The 19,585-nt window shown below is 37.7% G+C and overlaps 1 protein-coding gene across 2 annotated transcripts in view; it reads left to right on the plus strand.

Annotated features, from left to right (window-relative positions):
• Nucleotides 1-18,811, plus strand: part of LOC109036519 (fatty-acid amide hydrolase 2-A) — a 72,859-nt gene extending 54,048 nt beyond the window's left edge. For both annotated transcript variants that reach the window (XM_019050808.2, XM_019050800.2), the window contains 7 exons: nt 1,958-2,069; nt 4,556-4,719; nt 6,281-6,424; nt 7,036-7,140; nt 13,717-13,890; nt 14,482-14,664; nt 15,401-18,811. In XM_019050808.2, coding sequence (XP_018906353.2) covers nt 1,958-2,069; nt 4,556-4,719; nt 6,281-6,424; nt 7,036-7,140; nt 13,717-13,890; nt 14,482-14,664; nt 15,401-15,517 — 999 coding nt within the window. In that variant the 3' untranslated portion in view covers nt 15,518-18,811. The remainder of the gene's footprint in view (nt 1-1,957; nt 2,070-4,555; nt 4,720-6,280; nt 6,425-7,035; nt 7,141-13,716; nt 13,891-14,481; nt 14,665-15,400) is intronic.
• The last annotated feature ends 774 nt before the right edge of the window (nt 18,812-19,585 follow it).

Genomic DNA, 19,585 nt, shown 5'->3' on the forward strand with positions numbered 1-19,585 from the left:
TAAAAATATTGGAATTTAGGAGCGAATTTTTCACAGAATATGCATTAAGACTAGTTTTGCTTGAAATCAATAATATCTCTAAACCTGCACTTATGCGCCTTGTCCTCCAAGCCCCTTATTTCTGCTTGATACAAGAAATCAGAAATTCTTGGCGGCAATAATATAGAATATCACTAATCGAATCAAGCCTCATTTTTCCAGTGGACTATATAAACACGGGCTGAAACTTTCTAAAGGTTCAAAGATTCTCCAAGAAGCTCGATCAATAATCCTGCTATTTTTACCCCATTAATAAAGGCCAAACAAGTTGATTTTCGTGAGCGGTATTTGAGCAAACAATTCATCGTGCTTGGCTTTTGATTGAACCCGGTTTCACCTCAGCACAAAGAGCCCTCTCTCGAGGTGTTGTTGAGTGCGGATAAGCACTCAAAGGTCGGATCAGGTGAATGGGGATTGATCGGCTGTGATTGGCAGTGTGCAAATATAGTCCAGGCGCCTGGTAGCTAAAAATGAGGCTACCTGGAATTTTGGGTACACAGCGATTTTTTTGGCTTACTTTATGTTTTTTGGGTCGCTGAATCCGAATCTGAAGTTTCCGCACGCGTATCTGGTGAGCATTTTCCGCTATTTTGAAAAAATGGCCTAAAAAGGCCTTTTTTTGCGGTTTTTTTGATATAGCGGCTACGGATGAGGAAAAGTCCCGGATTTAGCTAATGTTTTGAATAGCTGACAAAATTTGGAAGAAAATGGTATATGAATATGCTAGGTTTGCTCAAAAATTGAGGAACCTCGGATTTCGGAACTTTAGAACGCTTCGGAACTTGGCTGACCGCGGCGAGCCGGATCGCGCGTTGACGGGTGCGCCGCGAAAACGTGAATAGGCGCGATGTTCACGATGCTGTATCTTCCTCAATTTTTAAGCAAACCTAACATATGTATACACCATTTTCTTCCAAATTATGTCAGCTATTCAAAACATTAGCTAAATCCGGGACTTTTCCTCATCCGTAGCCGCTATATCAAAAAAAACCGCAAAAAAAGGCCTTTTTAGGCCATTTTTTCAAAATAGCGGAAAATGCTCACCAGATACGCGTGCGGAAACTTCAGATTCGGATTCAGCGACCCAAAAAACATAAAGTAGGCCAAAAAAATCGCTGTGTACCCAAAATTCCAGGTAGACTTACCAGGCGCCTGGACTAATATTCGCGCAATAATTTGTTGAGCGGCTAAGCACCGAGCGATGCTTGAAGAAGCGCGGCAAGGCGTTGACCTACTTGAATCTTGAGTTCGACCGGCTCTGCGAGGTCTCTGTGCGACGGTCAGGCTTAATTCAGTTTTGTCGTCGGTCATTGCATCTTGGTCCATTGACACTCAAACATCGTTGCGACGAGTCAATCTTCTGATCTCATAGCATGAGATCATCGCCTCGTACAAAAAATAAGTCCCTTTGGAACCAGTGTTCGAAACTCACAGGCGCCAACGCGCCAAATGCGCCTAAAAAATGAAGGCTCTGCGCCAACGTGGCCCCTATTAAAATTGCCCCCTAAAAATCTGAATTTTCATATTAGGCGATTATTCGAAATTTTCAGCACTACAAGTGAAAGCTTTTTCTATTCTTCACGATTCCATTCTTAGTGCTCTTGTCTTCCCTAAGTTACAGCTTCTTACTAGTTCTGAAACGAAAACATCTTGTGTCTAACTTTTCACTAAATGCGCCGTAATATATCAGCAAAAAGTGAATTTGGCCCCTAAAAAATCTTCAATGGCGCCTAAAAATCGGGCTTGATGCGCCACATGGCTCCTAAAACTCAAAGGTGAGTTTCGAACACTGTTCGGAACCCTTAAATCATTTCGATGAACAAAGTGCGAAACCACTTCAAAGACTTTTAACCATATCCATGCTAGGAAACTCGATTAAAAGACCATTCGCTAATTCGTACCCCTCTATTTGTTCCAGGCCGCACTAATTTCTTCTGCAGGATCTGTTATTGGCGTCGTCTCGGATATCGGTGGATCAAGCCGGCTACCAGCCATGTTCTGCGGAATTTTTGGGCATAAACCAACTCCAGGTTCGTTCAGAACTTTAATAAAAATAAAGGATCAGTCATATGTCATTGATCTGCCGTCTCATCTGCACAAAAGACTGTTAAAATTTTCGTAGACTTAGGTCATCATCTGCACAAACTGCACATCGTAAAGAGTGTCTTACCTGTTTATTAAGAGTACAGACTCTCCGCCATTAATAAGAATTTGACGGAATCCCTACCAATTTTTTCATTAGATTAAAGTTGAAAAACGTCTGTTCGTCGAATTTTCCAAATAGTTGAAATCTGAAGTCAAGGTCTGATAAGTTAAAAAAACTTTAATAAAACATGGTGAACTAAAATTAACTATACATGCCGCGTGGTCTTTCATCAATCTCTCGAAACATCTAACTCCAGTTAGAGTGTTAACAAAATAATTTGCATCCTTTCCTTTTTTCGTGGTTGCGATTTTTTTATGGTTATAAAATTATTTGAAGAAATGACGTCAATCCAATCAAGAATGATGGAATGAATGCATAAAAATAAACTCTTGGCTTGTGGATGGTCGCTCATTTTTTCGACCGTTTTTTTGGTGTTCGTTCTTGAGGTATTCGCTCTTTGGAAACCGCGTGTCTCTTTTATTAATAAAAATTAGGTATTCTAACGGGAATTGCCACTCAATCCGAAGTATGATGTTCCAATGAGTCCGACTTTTTTCAATAAGCCACAAAAAAAAAAAAAAACATTGTCTGACGAAAACTGCTCAGCCACACTAAAAACTTCAGACACAGGACCGCGAAGATCATCGCCCGGCAAGGAAAAACGTGACATTCCTCCACTCGGCGATAGAAAAAATGTTTTTTAATCCAGTATTTTTTGCTTAGTGGAGCGTATTGGCGTGTCACGGTGTCGACCGCATAAATCGCCTTCAACCTGTCAGATATGCAATTTTATAAACACGTCACTTTAGCTCTATTGCAGACATCTGTAATCGAAGGCGCCAGTGAGACGGTTCACTTCCGTAGTAAAGCAATACGATAGTCCAGTACTTTGTTTTTCTCTCAACACAATCATGATAATTTTAAAATCTTGAAATTCCTAGGGAATATTCTGCTATACGAGCAGAATATTTCATGGAAATTTCATGTTATAAAGTTTCAAGTTATAAAGTCTATCAGAAGAAAAATCAAGGAAGATTTCATGAAATTAAGTTAACTAATTTTCCAATGAAAACTTAAAAGTATGACAGGAAGGTTGCAAAGTTGCGAAAGGAGATACGTGTTTTTGCACTTTCGCCATCATGAATTATTTTCACCGTTTTGAGACGATCAAGTGAAAGAGAATTTGAAGTTTCAAAGTAAGGGGGAACATTTTAAAACCACGCGACTAAGATGCATGTTTTTCTAGTTTCCTCATTGATATTCATTTCATGCGTTCGTCGTGCACCTGATGACATCAAAAGTCGCCTCAGAAAATCGTTTTCGCAGAACCAGCGTCAGGTTGTTTGACCACTGAACCGGTCCGGTTGCATGAATGAACTTTTTATAGTAACTGGCAGCTTGCGGTCAACAGAAGTTGCCCGAGTGTAAACTATTTATTGAACATATTCACGATGGTTTTTCGAACTGCAATAGTAACGCTTGTAACGCACGATAGTGCGCTTGTATGCTTAAAGGCATCATAAATTAATGATGTATAAAAATTCACCCACGCCTGGTGGTCAGCATTCAGATCCCAGGTGTTCATTTTCACACGCGTGTCCTACATAGTAGCAAGAGAACCTTTAACCTAGACTTCCAGCTTTACACACGAAAGGGGTTGAGGGTACCCACTCAAAATACGAAGAAACTGTTTTTATCTAAAGCAAGTAGGCTCAAGATAAGGATCAAGTCGAAGTCACATCTTACAATTTTCAGAGAATCACAAAATAAAAGTGTTGAAATTATGGTTTTTTTTTTTGGGTGCAGCTGAAAATACAGTTTAGGGCCAGGGTCATTAGACCAGAGAATGGCAAAAGCCGGAGTCTATATGACTTTGCGGATTTTCCAGAAGTAAAAAACGATTCATGCCTTTTTGATCCTAATTTTTGTTCATTATTTTAAAACTAATCAAGAGTTTTGCTATTCTGATCCAAATATTTTCATCGCATAACTCGAGGCTCTTCTTTGAAACACGACCAATTTGGAAGGAGACAAATATTTTTTTTTGCCTCAGTTCATTTTTTGGAAATTTTCAAAATTACATGGAGTTTTCCCCAGACCCCAAAATCAATAATTTGCAATTTATTTCTAATTCTTGGCTAATGAGTACTGTTTTTTGATGGTTTACAATTACTAAAATCAGTGCCTTCCTGTGGTTTTGATCGCAAATGCTTAATTTGAAAATGGCATTTGGTGGATGTGATGTTATAAGATACACTGAATTTATGAAATAACTTGAAACTTTGATTATCACGCCAGTTCCAGATTCACAATGTTTTTTTAACATCTAGTTTGGAATTCTGATGTCTAATTAACTAATGTAAATTTCAGGTATTATTAGCATCGATGGTCACATGCCCTCAGCTCGCGATAAGCAGTGGCACAAATTCTTTTCAATCGGAGGCATGTCGCGCTATTCTGAGGATTTGCCGTTACTTCTCAAGTGCATGATGACCGACAAAACTCTAGCCGATAAACTGAGACTTGATGAAATGGTAAGTAATATTTCTGTTGCACTCAGAAAATCGAATTCTTATTTACAAGTTGGTAACATCGCACTTCGCTCATTGAAACGCATGCATTGAATCTATATCAATCAAATTAGGATGCCTCACCTGAAATGCTGAGTTACCTACTGAAGAGAGCTGTAATGTCCAAATTTTCGAAATCAAAATCTTCAAAATGTATTTAATCTAATTTAATGAAATTAATAATCAAGCTAAAACAGCAAACCTCGTGTCTTAAAAGTAAAAAACGGGACTTATGGGAAAACAGTGAAATCACAAAAATTGACGTCATTCTCTGTGACGAGCAGGGCTGGATTTAGGGGGTGGCCATATGGGCCACGGCCCATGGCGGCAACTTAAGGGGGCGGCAAATTTTATACTTTTTTAAATGCAGGTATTGAAAAAAATTCGGATTCAGAAAACAAATTACGGACAAAAAAAGGCGATAAAATCTCTCAATTCCTGAGAGTATAGTAGTTTCTAATTTTGTCATCTCTCGGTGATACAAGAGACAGCACCTTTAATTAGTCGAGTTAAGAGAGAAATCAAACGCGCAATTTGGCCTAGAACGGCGAGGCGCAGAGAGCAATGATGACGAGGACTTGATATGAAAAGGAGAAGCCCTCGGCGCGGCGCGGCGGTCGGCGTGAAACGCAAAGCGCCTACAAGACTGCATGAATACTTCACGCATTGCGTCAATGACAGTGAGGCCAGCAGCGGTCGGCGTGAAACGCATAGCGCCTACACGACTGTAGGAATACTTCACACATCGCACCAAACACAGTGTGGCGAGAGCGGCACGGCAGCGGCGGAAGCTAAGATTATTGAACCACATTCATGTTTGTTTTTTCATAACTTTTTCGTTCATTTCTTATGAATGGAAGGCCTTGTCCATTTGAGATAGGTTTACGAAACTTGACTTTCGCGCAAAGTTCCGTGAAATTTTGCTAGTAGTGCTGACAGGGATTTGGAAAAAAATGTGTCGAACACGACTAAACGCGTCTTATGCACGCCTCCCCCTGTTGATTTTTATTCATATTTCAAAACGAATGAGGAGGGGGCGGCAAAATAATGGCGGCCCATGGGCGGCAAGTAGGTAAATCCGGCCCTGGTGACGAGGTGTGAATGATCGACTATCGATGTTTCCCCATTTGAAGCCATAGTAAAGGATCGATAATTAAGGTGCTCGTTGCAAACACCATGTTTGCTGATCCTTTTCCATAGGTATAAATGGCTGATCAATCCATATATTGCAAAGCACGCCACACCACTGGTCATTCTGTAAACAAAACAGCAATTAGATCCCGTTTTTCCGCAATATATCTATCATTGCTGCTGTATTGAGCAAAATGGTTCCCTTTTCATGATTTCATATTAAATTGCGTTGTATATTTAGATGAAAAAAGTTAGTAATTTTATTGAAAAGGAATCTTCATCCATTTGTATTATACGTAGAGATGAAGAACGGCAAATGAAGTCTTGAATTTGTTGAATAATTTTTATAGCTGATGATATTGTTGTTCCTTATTGAACTATTTTGCTCTTTCAGGAACCGGTGAAAAATATTAAGTTCTACTACATGGAAAATGATGGACCCACGATAATCAACAACGACACACACATCGAAATAAAAGAAGCTATGAGGAAAGTGGTCAACTACTTAGACGTAAAACACGGAATCAAAGCGCAGAAGGTAGTTTCCCCGTTTCAAATAAAATTATGAACTAAATTCCTTCTCTCTTGCGTTTTATAGGACTGTATATTTTGACAGGTACCTCTATCATGACAGCTTTCAAACTCTTCGAAAAGATGTTTTTAAAGTATTGAGTCCAACAGTCAATGAGGAAAGTTTTTATACAAGGGTATTATCGTACCTACAGTGACCACATTTCCGTGGTCAGCTAATGATAATGTTTACTCAATGAAGCCCAGTGACAGCATTCCTTTCGATCAAGTTCTTCGTCATTTTGAAGTCTGACCTTTATTTAAATTGTAAACTCTTTCTTTCTTTTTTTTCTGAAATATTTAAAAGTTTTGATAATCAATGTGCTGAATTTTTTTCATAGAAGAAATAGACAGAAGCCCCGACCTCTCCAATTGAACCCTGCACCATCTAAAGCATCTTGAACTACATTATAATGTACATACTTAATGTTTCTATAACACACAACTCTCAGGCTAAGCCATGCCGTTTCTATTTTATGGAATAATGCTCTCTTACCTTTCCAATCGTTTGATCCATTAATTCCTCGATCTACTACGCATAAAAGTACACGCCCTCTATATCTTTTTTAAAATTTTCAGGTCAATATCAGCATGGATGATGCGTTTGCTTTAGCTCTTATACTAATGGCACGCATGGAAAATATTCCAAGCGTCTTCGATCGCGAGGAATCTTCTGCTCTCAGCGTAAGTTATATTTTGAAAATTAAGAGTTTAAAACACGTATTTTGAGTCTTATTTTCCGACCAATGATAAGTATTTTCTTTTTCTGTCCCCCTTCCTTCCCCTCCTCCATCATCCGACGAATGACTGCAGTTTGATGCATTAGCAGTGGCGTTGCGTGAATAATCGATTATCGATATCTCGCCATTTAAAGCTATGGCAAAGAATCGATTACTAAGGTGTTCGCTGCGAATATCCTGATAATCGATCTCTTTTCATAGGTTTGAGTGACGTATCAATCGATATATCGCAAAGCACGCCACGCCACTGTGCATTAGTCGATGAAGCACATCGTCTATCGATTCATATCCTTAAAAAAGGTTTCTTTTGATTTTCCTCAATATTTATCAAAATTTTAATTTTTAAAGCACAATAATACACCTGTTTCCTAAGTAACACATCCCAAGTAACAGTGATCGCGATGAGTTGCGATTTGATTGGAGAATGTTCCGCAATTTTATCGTTGTCAATTTATCGTAATATCATCGGATAAAAACTTGCGATGAAATTGCGATTGTATCAGAAAAATTTACAATAAAATCACGATTTTAGCGGCGACGATTTGTTACATCATTATTGAACAAAATATCGTGATAAATTTAGATAAAATTTCGATTTAATCGAACGCAATTTTAAAGAGGTTAAATTAGGACGAGATTGAGGATAATCGCTCAGATGTTGATGACCCTAGCGAATTTATCGCCAAAAAATCGTAAAAAATCGCAACTTAATTTCAAAATATTTCCGTTGAAAAATACTACTTAGGATGGGTTATCCGCGGATGAGGGGAAGGAGAGAAGTAAATTCTAAAGCAATATATCCGTTCATACTTTATTGAATATATTGCTTTTGTAAAATAATGGTGTCTTAGCGTGTTTCACTCGCATTAGCATGCGTCCATACTACCTAGCTTTCGTGAATATATGAACATCTATGAAGACATATAATTAACAGTGGCGTAGCGTGCCCTGCGATATATCGATAGATCTGCCATTCATACCTATGGAAAAGGATCGATAATCAAGGTGTTAGCAGTAAACACCCAAATAATTGATTCTTTTCCACAGTTTCAAATGGAGAAATATCGAAAATCGATCTTTCTCGCCCCGCCACTGATAATTAAGGGCGTCCCGGTCCCGTGACCTTGTAACTCATATTCATATTTTATCAGACACCGGGGTTGGTAATTATATCAGAGAGCAAAATATCACCTTTACAATTATTCTACTTTGCTATTCGTTCCACCATCGGTTTGAGGTATCAATGAAAAGAGAGACGTGAACATTTTCTTGGGAATTGTTCTCTGAGTAAAAATGATTTCCCGAATAAGAAAATATGTATATTCACACTCGGTGACATTTCATACATCTGTTATGCACATTCTTTGACAGTTTCTGTAAATGGACTGGATTTTGCAATTTGGAACTATAAATTCTGGCTCATCTGAAAAAACACTTATGTGCATAGGAAAACTAATGGCACAAACGTTGTTTTTAAACTGAGCCAGAATGTATAGTTCCAAATTGCGAAATGCAGTCAAAATAATCCTCACTTTTGGTCCCACGGCCCTCTTCCGCTTTAATTGGGGAAATGGAGGTTATGTTATACGTACTTCCAAAAACTCCATGGAGTATTCTTTGAAGTAAGCATACGGTCTTGGTTCAGGACACACTTTTTTCATGATGTTTCACAGATGAGTTTTAATCGAAACATGTCTCACATTCTTGCAATGAATTAGGACGATAGAGTAATAATACGGATAATATTATGGTTGTATCTTGAACTTATCTCGGGCCCGCCTTTACGCTCCATCGCACTGGTCACATAAATATATGAGCCGAACAAATCGCTAATCATTTGCAAAAGGTCGGACTGTCGGCGGGCATGGGGCGTATGCTTCAATGCTCTAAAATGTTTTGTATTGATCGATATTATATAAACACGCACATCACGGAGTTTCACGCAAATGACCGTGGTTTTCTGCCGTAAAAACGTAAGTTCATTTTCCTCGTAAGTCTTGAAAATTATGGATTTCAACGGATTACGCAGCGTACAACGTACGTGTACGCAACGTTTAGTAACGTCATTACGTCAGCAAGGTGTTCATACTGCCGTGCTAAGGAAGAACGCCGTATGAACATTCGAGAGTTGCCAAATTTCTTTCAATAAAATGTTTACTTTTGAGGAATGTTATGAATATTTTTCCTTGAAATTTTCAGGAACTTTAGGTGCAATTGCAAGCATTATTATCTGAAAAGTTGAAAGAAAAATATTAATAAGTTTACCAGGAAATTCGTGTTTCATAAAGGGAAATTTGTTTACGTCTGAGAGTACTTACGGCGTTTTTCCTTAGCATGGCAGCATACGGGAGGAAGTCATCAATTTCGTGAGGAGTGTTCGCGTACTAAGCGTTTTGACTCTCGGACAAAAATTGCCTTCAAAATGGTGAAATATGCAACCCCATGACTGTCGTGTTTGAATAGTTTTTGCTTGTGACTGAAGGGGCTTTTAGAGAATGGCCATTATCGTTGCCATTGTGAGGCACGATAAGAGCTAAGGCATTGCAACATGATTTCTCAGGAAAAGCTCATACCGAACCCATCGAGCATGTTGAAAATTTCTGAAATCAGCTTCGTAAAGGGGGTATTAGCATTCGCTGCTCGCATTGATATTTTTCAATTTTGACGTCATTCCGTCACCGAAAACTAACTTATCGTTGGGAAAAGGATTGCAGCTAGTTGGCGCGTATACGTAGTATACCGCCTTTGCGATCGTTTCGAACCCTGCTCGATACAATAACCGAGTCCCTTAGTTCCTTACCGAAAAGTGACTACCGCGAACTTCTGAGATTTTCCAAAGCGTGTAAAAAGTTTATTTATCCGTCAATAATTATGATTTAAAGTTGTTTCTCATTCTGGGGCTCGCTAGTTTATGTGCAGTGAATACCAAGAGTCTACGTTACTTGGTTTTTTTAAAAAAAGCCTAAGAGTAGGGCGCGCTGATTTAAAATATGCATATATAAGCGGAAGCAAGCGAACTGATTCGAGGATGGCTGACCAGGCCGACACTCTAGGAATGAGAATTTTACTCTTCCGTTTCGTTCATAACGTTGCTTTGACAGATCTCCACACCACTGTTAGGCTTTTCAAAAGTTGGTACTCCTTGCTCTGATAGCCGGGGCCAGTAGGATAGTGGTAAGTGCAATCTGTGATGAGCCTCGAGACTCATTAGACCATTTGCTAAACGTGGCTCATACAGGAGTCCACTCAGCCCTCTCGTCCCCACGCTCCTGATCACTGCGTCGGCGTCACGAAGAACAATGGGCCTTGGGCCGTCTTGGGTCCCAACGCGGCCGATACCCGTACCCCAATTACTCACGCTTCATTAACCATTTCACCGTCACGCTAGGATTCATCCAATTTTCAAAAAAAATTGTTTCGCGTGTATTTAGCAATGTTTTCCTTACTCTCCGTTAAAACACAAATAAAAAGAGACCTCATTCATAAAAATCGGCCGAATAGAAGAGAAGTTACGTTACAGTAATCGAAATCCGAAGAAATCAACAAAACCTCGACTTCTCGATACGAAAAATAAAATGAAGGGGGAAAAAAGGAAGTATAAATTACAATGAAATATAATTGACCTCAGAATTTGACAAGCAATTCAATTATATACCTAACGCTGAAAAAACTGGGAGAAATTACAAAAAATTCGCCTCTTGCAAGGGGCTTCTTTGTAAGAATTTTGACCTGAAGACAACGGTCGAATAACAGCAGTACTCCATACAATACACGGTGTGCCTGGACGAGTTAAACATTTTTTATACGTCCAAATCGAAAAATCTTTATATTTTTAACTACAATGTCTCTTCAATCGTTTAAGCCAAAAAAAAAAAAAAAAAAAAATTCCGTCGAGATTCTGGAACGCAAAGGCGCTTTAAAAGTATTCTGGGGCTATAATAGCTAGATCACCGGTAGTAAATCCCGTTATGTTATTAAAAAGAAATTGACTCCATAGTAGTTTAATTCCTTAGTTTCTTGGATACGATTATTTTAAGCACTTAAACATTTATACCACCAATTTTAGCCATGGGGTGATTTCCTGAGAGCCGATAATATCACGAATTTCTCATAGAACCCTTCAACAGTGGCTTGCTTTTTTGGCAGCCGATTCGGCCATCGAACCGGAGTTTAAATGGAAGCTGATAATAACCCAAAGCTCTGAGAAAAATTTTGAGATGAGTATAAGAACGGTTTGTTGTAAGTAACGAGGAGAGGCGGGCGATCTAATTTTTACAGTTTTTCTGTTGAATTAATGTTGCCGCGGGCTTCTGACTGTGTCCACACATAGTTTCTGTTCAGCATATCGATACATAAGTATTTACACACGTAGAATCTAATTTTCACGTCGGGGAGTCGACATATTTTGATTTTTTCGATTTTATAGGGAAAATTGATGGTTTTTCGGGATTGAAATTATAATTGTTTCATGAAAAATAAATGCACCCAAAATGACTATAGCGTATTGATCTTTACACATTTGCACTCACGAAATTGGTTGGTAAATTCAACGAGTGGGTGCATCGACCTGCTATATCAAGTTTCTGCAATTTTTTACGGCAAATCGGTAGATTTTCGGGATGTAGATTGCTTACTTTCAATTCATGAATGAATAAAGCAACGACATGGTTGAATTTCTTCGCATGGAAAGACGTTTAAAATAACAAAATCAAGACGTATTTAATGCAATTGCATTTATATCGAGTCAATTTCTTTTCAATAATATAACGGGATTTTTACTACCGGTGATTTGGGTATTTTAGCCCCAAAATACCTTTAAATCGACTTTATCTTCTAGGAGTTCGACAGAATTTTTCTTTTCTTCGCTTAAATTATTCCGTAGCACTTTTCTTCAAGAATCTGATAAGATTTTGCTTGAGGCAGATCAAAAAACTTAAATTCGATCGAATAGCTTTCTACTTTCACAATACACGGTCTCGTCAAGGTGCGTCTTTGACCTCGCAGTCTTGTTGTGCTGTTTGCCTATTTTGAAATCTCTGTAAATGAAAACTAAAGGGGTTGATGTGTGCGAGTTAATGACGCGCCTTATCAACACATTGTGTTGGAGTTCACTGCTTGTTTTACAATGAATTCCTTCTTTTCCTTCACGCACAGTGTTTATAGAATCATTAAGAACAATTTAGCACTATAAGAAAATGATTTAATCGTAATAAAAGACACTATAATAAAATCAGTGCCCCATTTGATTCGAGAAGACTTAGTTTTTTGAGCGAGCGGAACTAAGCTTGAAATCACATAGGCAAGAAAAGTAAATTTATTCTTTAGGAGTTCAAATTAGGTATTTCCAATTTGATCATCTGTTTCACGTTAAATGTTGAGGATACAACCTGCATAGTGAGGCTCGGTTTATGATAAAGGCAATATGTTCTTCCTAAGTCCTTAAACTGGACTCACTTGAGTCGAGAGGAACTATATCCATTAAGACCTTAGCTACGTCTTGCACGTATTCTTATGGATCTCAGAGCTCATTTTAGAATGGATATAGTTCCTTTTGATTTTAATACGTCCAAATGGACGTAGGAAATAGCCTCATGGTATCTGATGGCTTCTGTATCTAACTTGATATTAGAAGGATTGAGTATAATAGGATTAATAACCAGAATCGTATGCTGCCATGCTAAGAAAAAACGCCGTATGAACCCCCGTCAGTTGCCACATTTTCTTTGCATCGATACGAATTTTCAGGAAAACCTGCGAATATTTTCCGTTCGAATTTTCGGAGAATTTTCTTTGTAATTAGATCTAAATTATCAGAAAATTTCAAGAGAAAATATCCGTAACTTTCCTCAAAAATTAACATTTTATCAAAGGAGATTTGACAACTCTCGAATGTTCATACGGCGTTCTTCCGTAGCACGGCAGTATGTGTGTTCGCACTTCGCACAACTGCTGAAGTGCCAAAACAGGGCGGATTACAAAATTATCGATCGAAAGGTGACGTAACCCTTCGAAAATTCCTCATCATTTTTATGACACGCACGTCTGTAACACGCATACGATTTTCGATCGCACCACTGAATGAGCAAGTCAATAAGAGTGAAATTTAACTAGGCCAATGGATTACAGAAGCAAGACCAAATGGACGTATTTCTGTCAAACGGAACTATGTGCATCACGACATGATCCCTGATACCCATAAGAATACACGCATGACAGGGCTCACGTCATAATGCACGTAGTTCCGTTTGACAGAAATACGTCCAAACAGTCCTGAACATGAGGGCTAAACGGATATACTTACAGATGTTAATAATCAGAAGTATTACAAACTTACGATGGTAAGATTGAAGATAACTCCGATGAATGAGACAGCCCTTCATTTTTTGTTTTTATCTTTAGGTGATCATTTGTTTCTAATTAATTAGCTTCTGCACTTTTTCACTCAGGACTTTTCAGCAGTTAAATGAGTCCTCGCATATTTTAAGGTATTCCCTAATGAATGGCCTTATCTTTTTCACAGGTTCCTGGAGTGAGTCCTCTAGAGGAAGTCAAGAAATTCTTCTCATATTTGACGTATAAATACACAATCTCTCCCGTGCTTTTTGCGATGTTGAAAAAGGGAATCGATCAGATTTCAAAAGATAGTGTCAGAGCGTTGTATGAGAAGAAACAAGAGCTAACAAAGACCTTTGAGGTAAGTAATTATCTTGTGATTTGTGCGCGTTATGCTGAAAGGCTGAATTTAAATAATTGTTCCAAACACACTAGTGATTCAATTTTTGCCAAAAAACCTCAGTTAAGATTTATCTTGAGCTCCCCATTATTTTTGCTCATTCTTAGCATATGGGATTGATTTTACAGAAATAAAATACATTCAAATTTTCTAGAAGTTAGGTTTGGTATCTGGCACATCTTAGTTATTTGACTTAAAAAATACACCGAAGAGAAGATATGAAACACTTTGGACTACTAGCCCTTCAAGCAAAGTTTTTATCTTGAAAACACGATTTTTAAGAGAGCATGGAAATCAAGGAACCGTAGTCATTAATTTTCAAGAACATTTTTAGCTCATAAATATTCAATGAGAACATTAATTGAATATTAACGAAATGCAACAAAGAGAATACGTACTAATTCGACACGATGTACAGCAATTAAATCGTACGTATCCTAGACGCCTGTAGGTGAAAATCAATGAATTTGTCTCTGATTAAAACCAATTTCGTTCTTGTATCCTTTATTGCTACTATCTTATATGTTTTTCTTTTCTTTGATTTCATTTCAGGATTTGTTAGGAGGCGATGGTGTCTTTCTCTACCCATCATTCCCGAACGTAGCACATTTTCACTACCAGATTTACTACCTCTTTCCAAATAGCTCATATTTAGCCCTTTTCAATGTCACAGAAATGCCTGTAACCAACTGTATGGTAGGAGTCAACTCACAGGGTCTGCCAATTGGTATTCAGGTATGCATAAAATAAATTTAAGTTATTGATACATCACTCGCACATAAAATGAAGACAAGAAAAATCGTATGATCTTCAATAGAGAGGATGTTCAAAAAGGTCTGACTCCCCATGGGCTGGACGCTCTTAAATGTTTAATTGTCAATTTTTCTTTAATCAAATGTTTTGCACTGTCAATTGTTCTTTAATCAAATGTTTTGCGTATAAGTTGTCCATTTTCTACCGCTCATATTTAATTATGAGCAAAAATTATCTAATCTTGTGAGAGAGGTACCAAGAATGGACGTCTACAGTGAGCTCTATAGGCGATATTTAAAGTAAATGGAGCAATATTATCTTGAAATTTTGAAGAGTGGCAACGTTGTAATACATTTTAACAATCAATGGCTTTCTCCAAAAATTGGCAATGATAAACATCGATAATAATATATCACGATAGGCAACGTTGACTTTAAATTAAGAGGTCAGAAAAACAAGCATCGCGCCCCCTCCGTTAGTGGCGCTTGCGACAAACACGAAACGAATGTCATTATAACGCCTGGATGCAACTATTCGAGCTCTATGGATGTCCGTGTTGCATACGCACGGAGTTGAAGGCGTTTTGAATCTCCGGACGCTCGCCGCCTCACCCGCGGCGCGCCGTGCGCTACGGTCCATAGCTACCGTATTTAACAGATCTTTATTCGTTTTAAATAAGGCTTTTCCACTGATGACTGACCGTTTTATATATTTTCAGGTTGCAGCGAACAAATTTCAGGATAGGTTATGTCTTTCAGTGGCCAGAGAACTTGAGACAGCCTTTGGAGGCTGGGTTCAGCCGCCATGTTACGAGCCTGCAACAACGACTGCATGATGTCTCCCGATTTAGTCGCCATTCTCAGTATTCCACGGCGTCTCGTCAGAATTTTCGGTGTTTATAATGAACTGCAGTCGTGCGAAGCAAGATGTGGTATAACCAGGATCCGTGGATCTAGCGACGCTGAAAAAAAGACTGGTTTCAAGTGGAGTTAATCTCGTGAAAGTTCCTACATGTTCTGCTGAACTACATTTTGAAATAAGGAGCTACAATTTTTAGCTCATGTACAAAAGCTCTTATCTGCATAGGGAACTTAGCGGTACATATGTTATTTATAAAATGAGCCAGAAATAGTAGTTCTTTGTTGATAAATGAAGCTCAGTTTGCCTACAAATTCTTTCTCGTTCGAGAAATCCTTAGAGTGAGGGACGCACAGGGAGCTGGTTTTTCCATTTGCGGTTGTGAAGTGGATTACATTTTGAAATTAGGAACTGCAGTTTCTAGCTAAGTTTAGAGACGCACCATTTGTTCCGTAATGAATGTAAGTGTTTTCATGGATGAGCAAGAAATTGTAGTTCCTTTTTAACAAAGTGCAGTCCAAATAATAATGTGAGCGTTGAAAGTAATCAAAAAGGATGCAGAATGACTGACAACTGATGTCAAACGTGACCACTCCTTCAAAGCCTTTGTTACTCGTGCAAGCCACAACTTTATGACTGAGAAAAATATTCCCCTGAATTTTTATGTCGCGACAGAGCTTCTCATTGAATCAACCGGAAATCTGCCAAGAGCGACAAGACGTCGCTTTAAAGTAACGAAGTCCCTTTTTGAAACGAGCCGAATTTTTGCGGTTTCCAAGAGACATTCTTGTTCTTGGCACATTTAACAGATATTCCCGTTGATCCAACACGAAAATTTTCGCGAGCGATAAAAGGAGGCTTTACTGGGGACGCGTGATTGGTCATCGTTGAATTTTGCTCGAGTAACATCAGGTTCAGAGCAGAATTCGTGGAAAAGTTGACTTATTGCTACAAGTAACATCAATCATAATAAAATAATAAGAAGAAAGATTGGCAAAGTTGACCATAATAAACTCTGTATTGGCAATTTTCGGTCAGATGACTTATCTATGTTAGCACAACGACCACTGAAAGGTGGTTATATTTGTCTTGAATTTGATCAAACCACGATGTCTTTGAAATGAAATTTAAAGGCAAACAGATAATAGATAATGGTCCAGTCAAAGTCATTGACCAAAATATCCTTGAAAACTACAATAGCTGGTTTCAACCTAGACAGTTTCACATGTTTTTTGCCAGTTTGGATCCTGTAACACCAACAATGAAATGTTGACGAAAGACAAATGAGATCATCGCATGGTCGCATGGACAATTGATAGTCCTGTGATGACCTCTGTAAAGAAGAAGTGCAGAGGTAACACCTACAAAAGCAATTCACAGAATTTTTAACTCTGAGTACCTGCATCAGACATCATCACATTCATAGCTGTAAGTTCAATCTAATTTAGGTAAGATTTTTTTAATGATTCTAGGACGTAGCGCTTTTTAGCTATTGTTTAACCGTTTGAAGAATACTCATTCCCTTTGAAAAATGATTTATCTCTAACGTTGGAAGATTTTTTCTTTTTAAACATTAAAACCGCAATGTGGTATTCTTGTCTAAAGACTCAATAACCCTGTATTATTTGCGCTTAATCAGGCAACCCCTGTCAACGCCCAGTTTTTATTCTTTTTTATTATTTTTTTTTTAAATTCCTAGCAAATGATAAATAAATATGTTTACAGTATAGTGTTATAGGTCACACGAGATGAATTGATTTTTTCGAACAATTTCTCTCTTAGTCACTCTAAAATTAGCGGCTCAGTTGAGCATCTCCCAACGTTCACCAGACCTTGAAAATCCATGTAACACCCACTAATTTTTCCCCTTTTCTCCAAACCGAGAGACAACTTTTCATTCTTCGCTTTAGAATTTTATAATCTATGATGACTAGAATTTATATTAAATCCTCGAGTGTATGTAAGAACCTGCGCGAAATTATTATGCAGTTGGTTTTAAAAGCGTTAAAGTGTGCACCCTTTCCGCTTTTTGATGGTTTAAGCCAAAGTTGTGATATTATACTTAGTTACTATGTTAGTTCTAAATATTTTTCTAAAATTATTTTTAAATGCCTTTTTTCCAGTTGTCCCTATTATTTATTTCATTCACTACGCAATGCTTAATTTCTCATCTCCCTCTCCAGCTAACGTTTGATACCAAAGGAAAAAATCTATCTAAAGTTCGAATATCTACAACCCTATTAAGAAACTGAAGACACGCACACTCAATTTTGTAGTCTCAAAATTTCCATTCAGGTTTCATTTTTGTAAAAGAGAGACAACTTACATGTTGAGATGAAGTTTTTAAATTATTTTATTTAAACAAATTTAAATGATGTCTAGATCGGAGGACGTCTATTCAAATAATTATCAGCGTGATTTTAGCTTTTAACATTGAATTCGAATAACCTCATACGTTTGATTGTCTATAGAAGAGTGACGCAATAGTTGACGCCAGGGCAGAATTCCCTGCAACACTTAAATTATAGTAATTCATAAATAAATTCATACATCAACTTGTTATAAAAAAGGTGGAATGCGTTTTCACCGAAACGTATTTCAGTTATGGTTCTTAAAGTTTCATTTCAAAACTGTGTTTTACTTCTTGTTTTGGTATGAAATTGATAGCCAATCATACACTATTGTAAATGTTTCGCAGATGGTCCTCAGTCTCATTTTAATGCGTGACAAATCATTTATAGACTAATATCCTCATTAGGTTACGTTTTCTATTTGAAATAGCTTGTCAAGAGGTTTTTTTATAAATAGTCCCACCAAAAAAAAAATTAAATTAAAATGTAATAAAACTAAATATGGGCGCTGCTTTACATCTATGCGAGATAAAATTATCCGAAATTTTAATCGGAAGGTGGCTTGGTTTGCGGTTTTGATAAAACAAAATTTATTGAAAATTGATGAGCTATATAGACCTTTTTTAGGTTTTGTTTATACAATTTTTCTCCCATATCAAACTCAAAATAACAAAACTAAGTTCACCATGAAAATGCCTCGAATTTTCTCGTAAACATATTGTTTAAAAGTTCTCATTTGATAACATTCAAAGCTAATTTTGTACTTTTGTAAGTTTTAAATTATAAAATCGTGTTTTACGACGCATTCCACAACTTATTTGACTCCGTGATACCTCAACTCACCGGATGATCAAATAAAATACTTGTGTTTTCAAATGAAATAATTTTTTACCAAATAAAATTTTTTGTAAGAATTTTCATTGTTGTTGTGTATGATTAATCGTCTTTCCCAAGTCGTCCCAATCGTCTTTTCCATTCATGGAAACTTTAACAAAGTGGACAAAGCACTTTTACTCACGGACTGCATGCACTTTTAAATAGGAACTACTATTTCTGGCTCAGTGGCGTAGCATGAGTGATCGATTATGGATATCTCTCTATTTAAAGCTATGGTAAAGAATCGATTATTAAAGTGTTTGCTGCGGACCCCCTGTTTATCGATCCTTTTCCATAGGTTTGAATGACAGATCTATCGATATATCGCAAAGCACGCCACACCACTGTTCTGGCTCATTGTAGAAACAACGTATGCGCCAGAAATCTCCCAATGTAGCTGAGCTGTGCCCCCATGAATGAGCGGAAAATATAGTACCTCGCCTATTGCAAAATGCGGATGCAAAATGCGGAAGTGTAAAAAAGTAGTAGTAGTAGTAGACAGGGCCGGATTAAGGGGGTGGCCACATGGGCCACGGCCCATGGCGGCAAATCTAGGGGGCGGCAAATTTTTCAATTTTTTTAAATGTAGGTATAAAAAAAAATCTGATTTAGAAATAAAAAATTACAAACGAGAAAAGGCTACAAAATCTCTCATTTCTTGAGAGTGTAGTAATTTCTAATTTTGTCGTCTTTCAGTGATACAAAGAGACAGCACCTTTAATTAGTCGAGTTAGGAGAGAAACCAAACACACAATTTGGCCTGGAACGGTTTGACGTAGGGAGAAATGATGACGAGGACTTGAGATGAAAAGGAGAAG

Source organism: Bemisia tabaci, chromosome 4 (genome assembly GCF_918797505.1).
Source record: "Bemisia tabaci chromosome 4, PGI_BMITA_v3".
Taxonomy (NCBI): Eukaryota; Metazoa; Arthropoda; class Insecta; order Hemiptera; family Aleyrodidae; genus Bemisia; species Bemisia tabaci.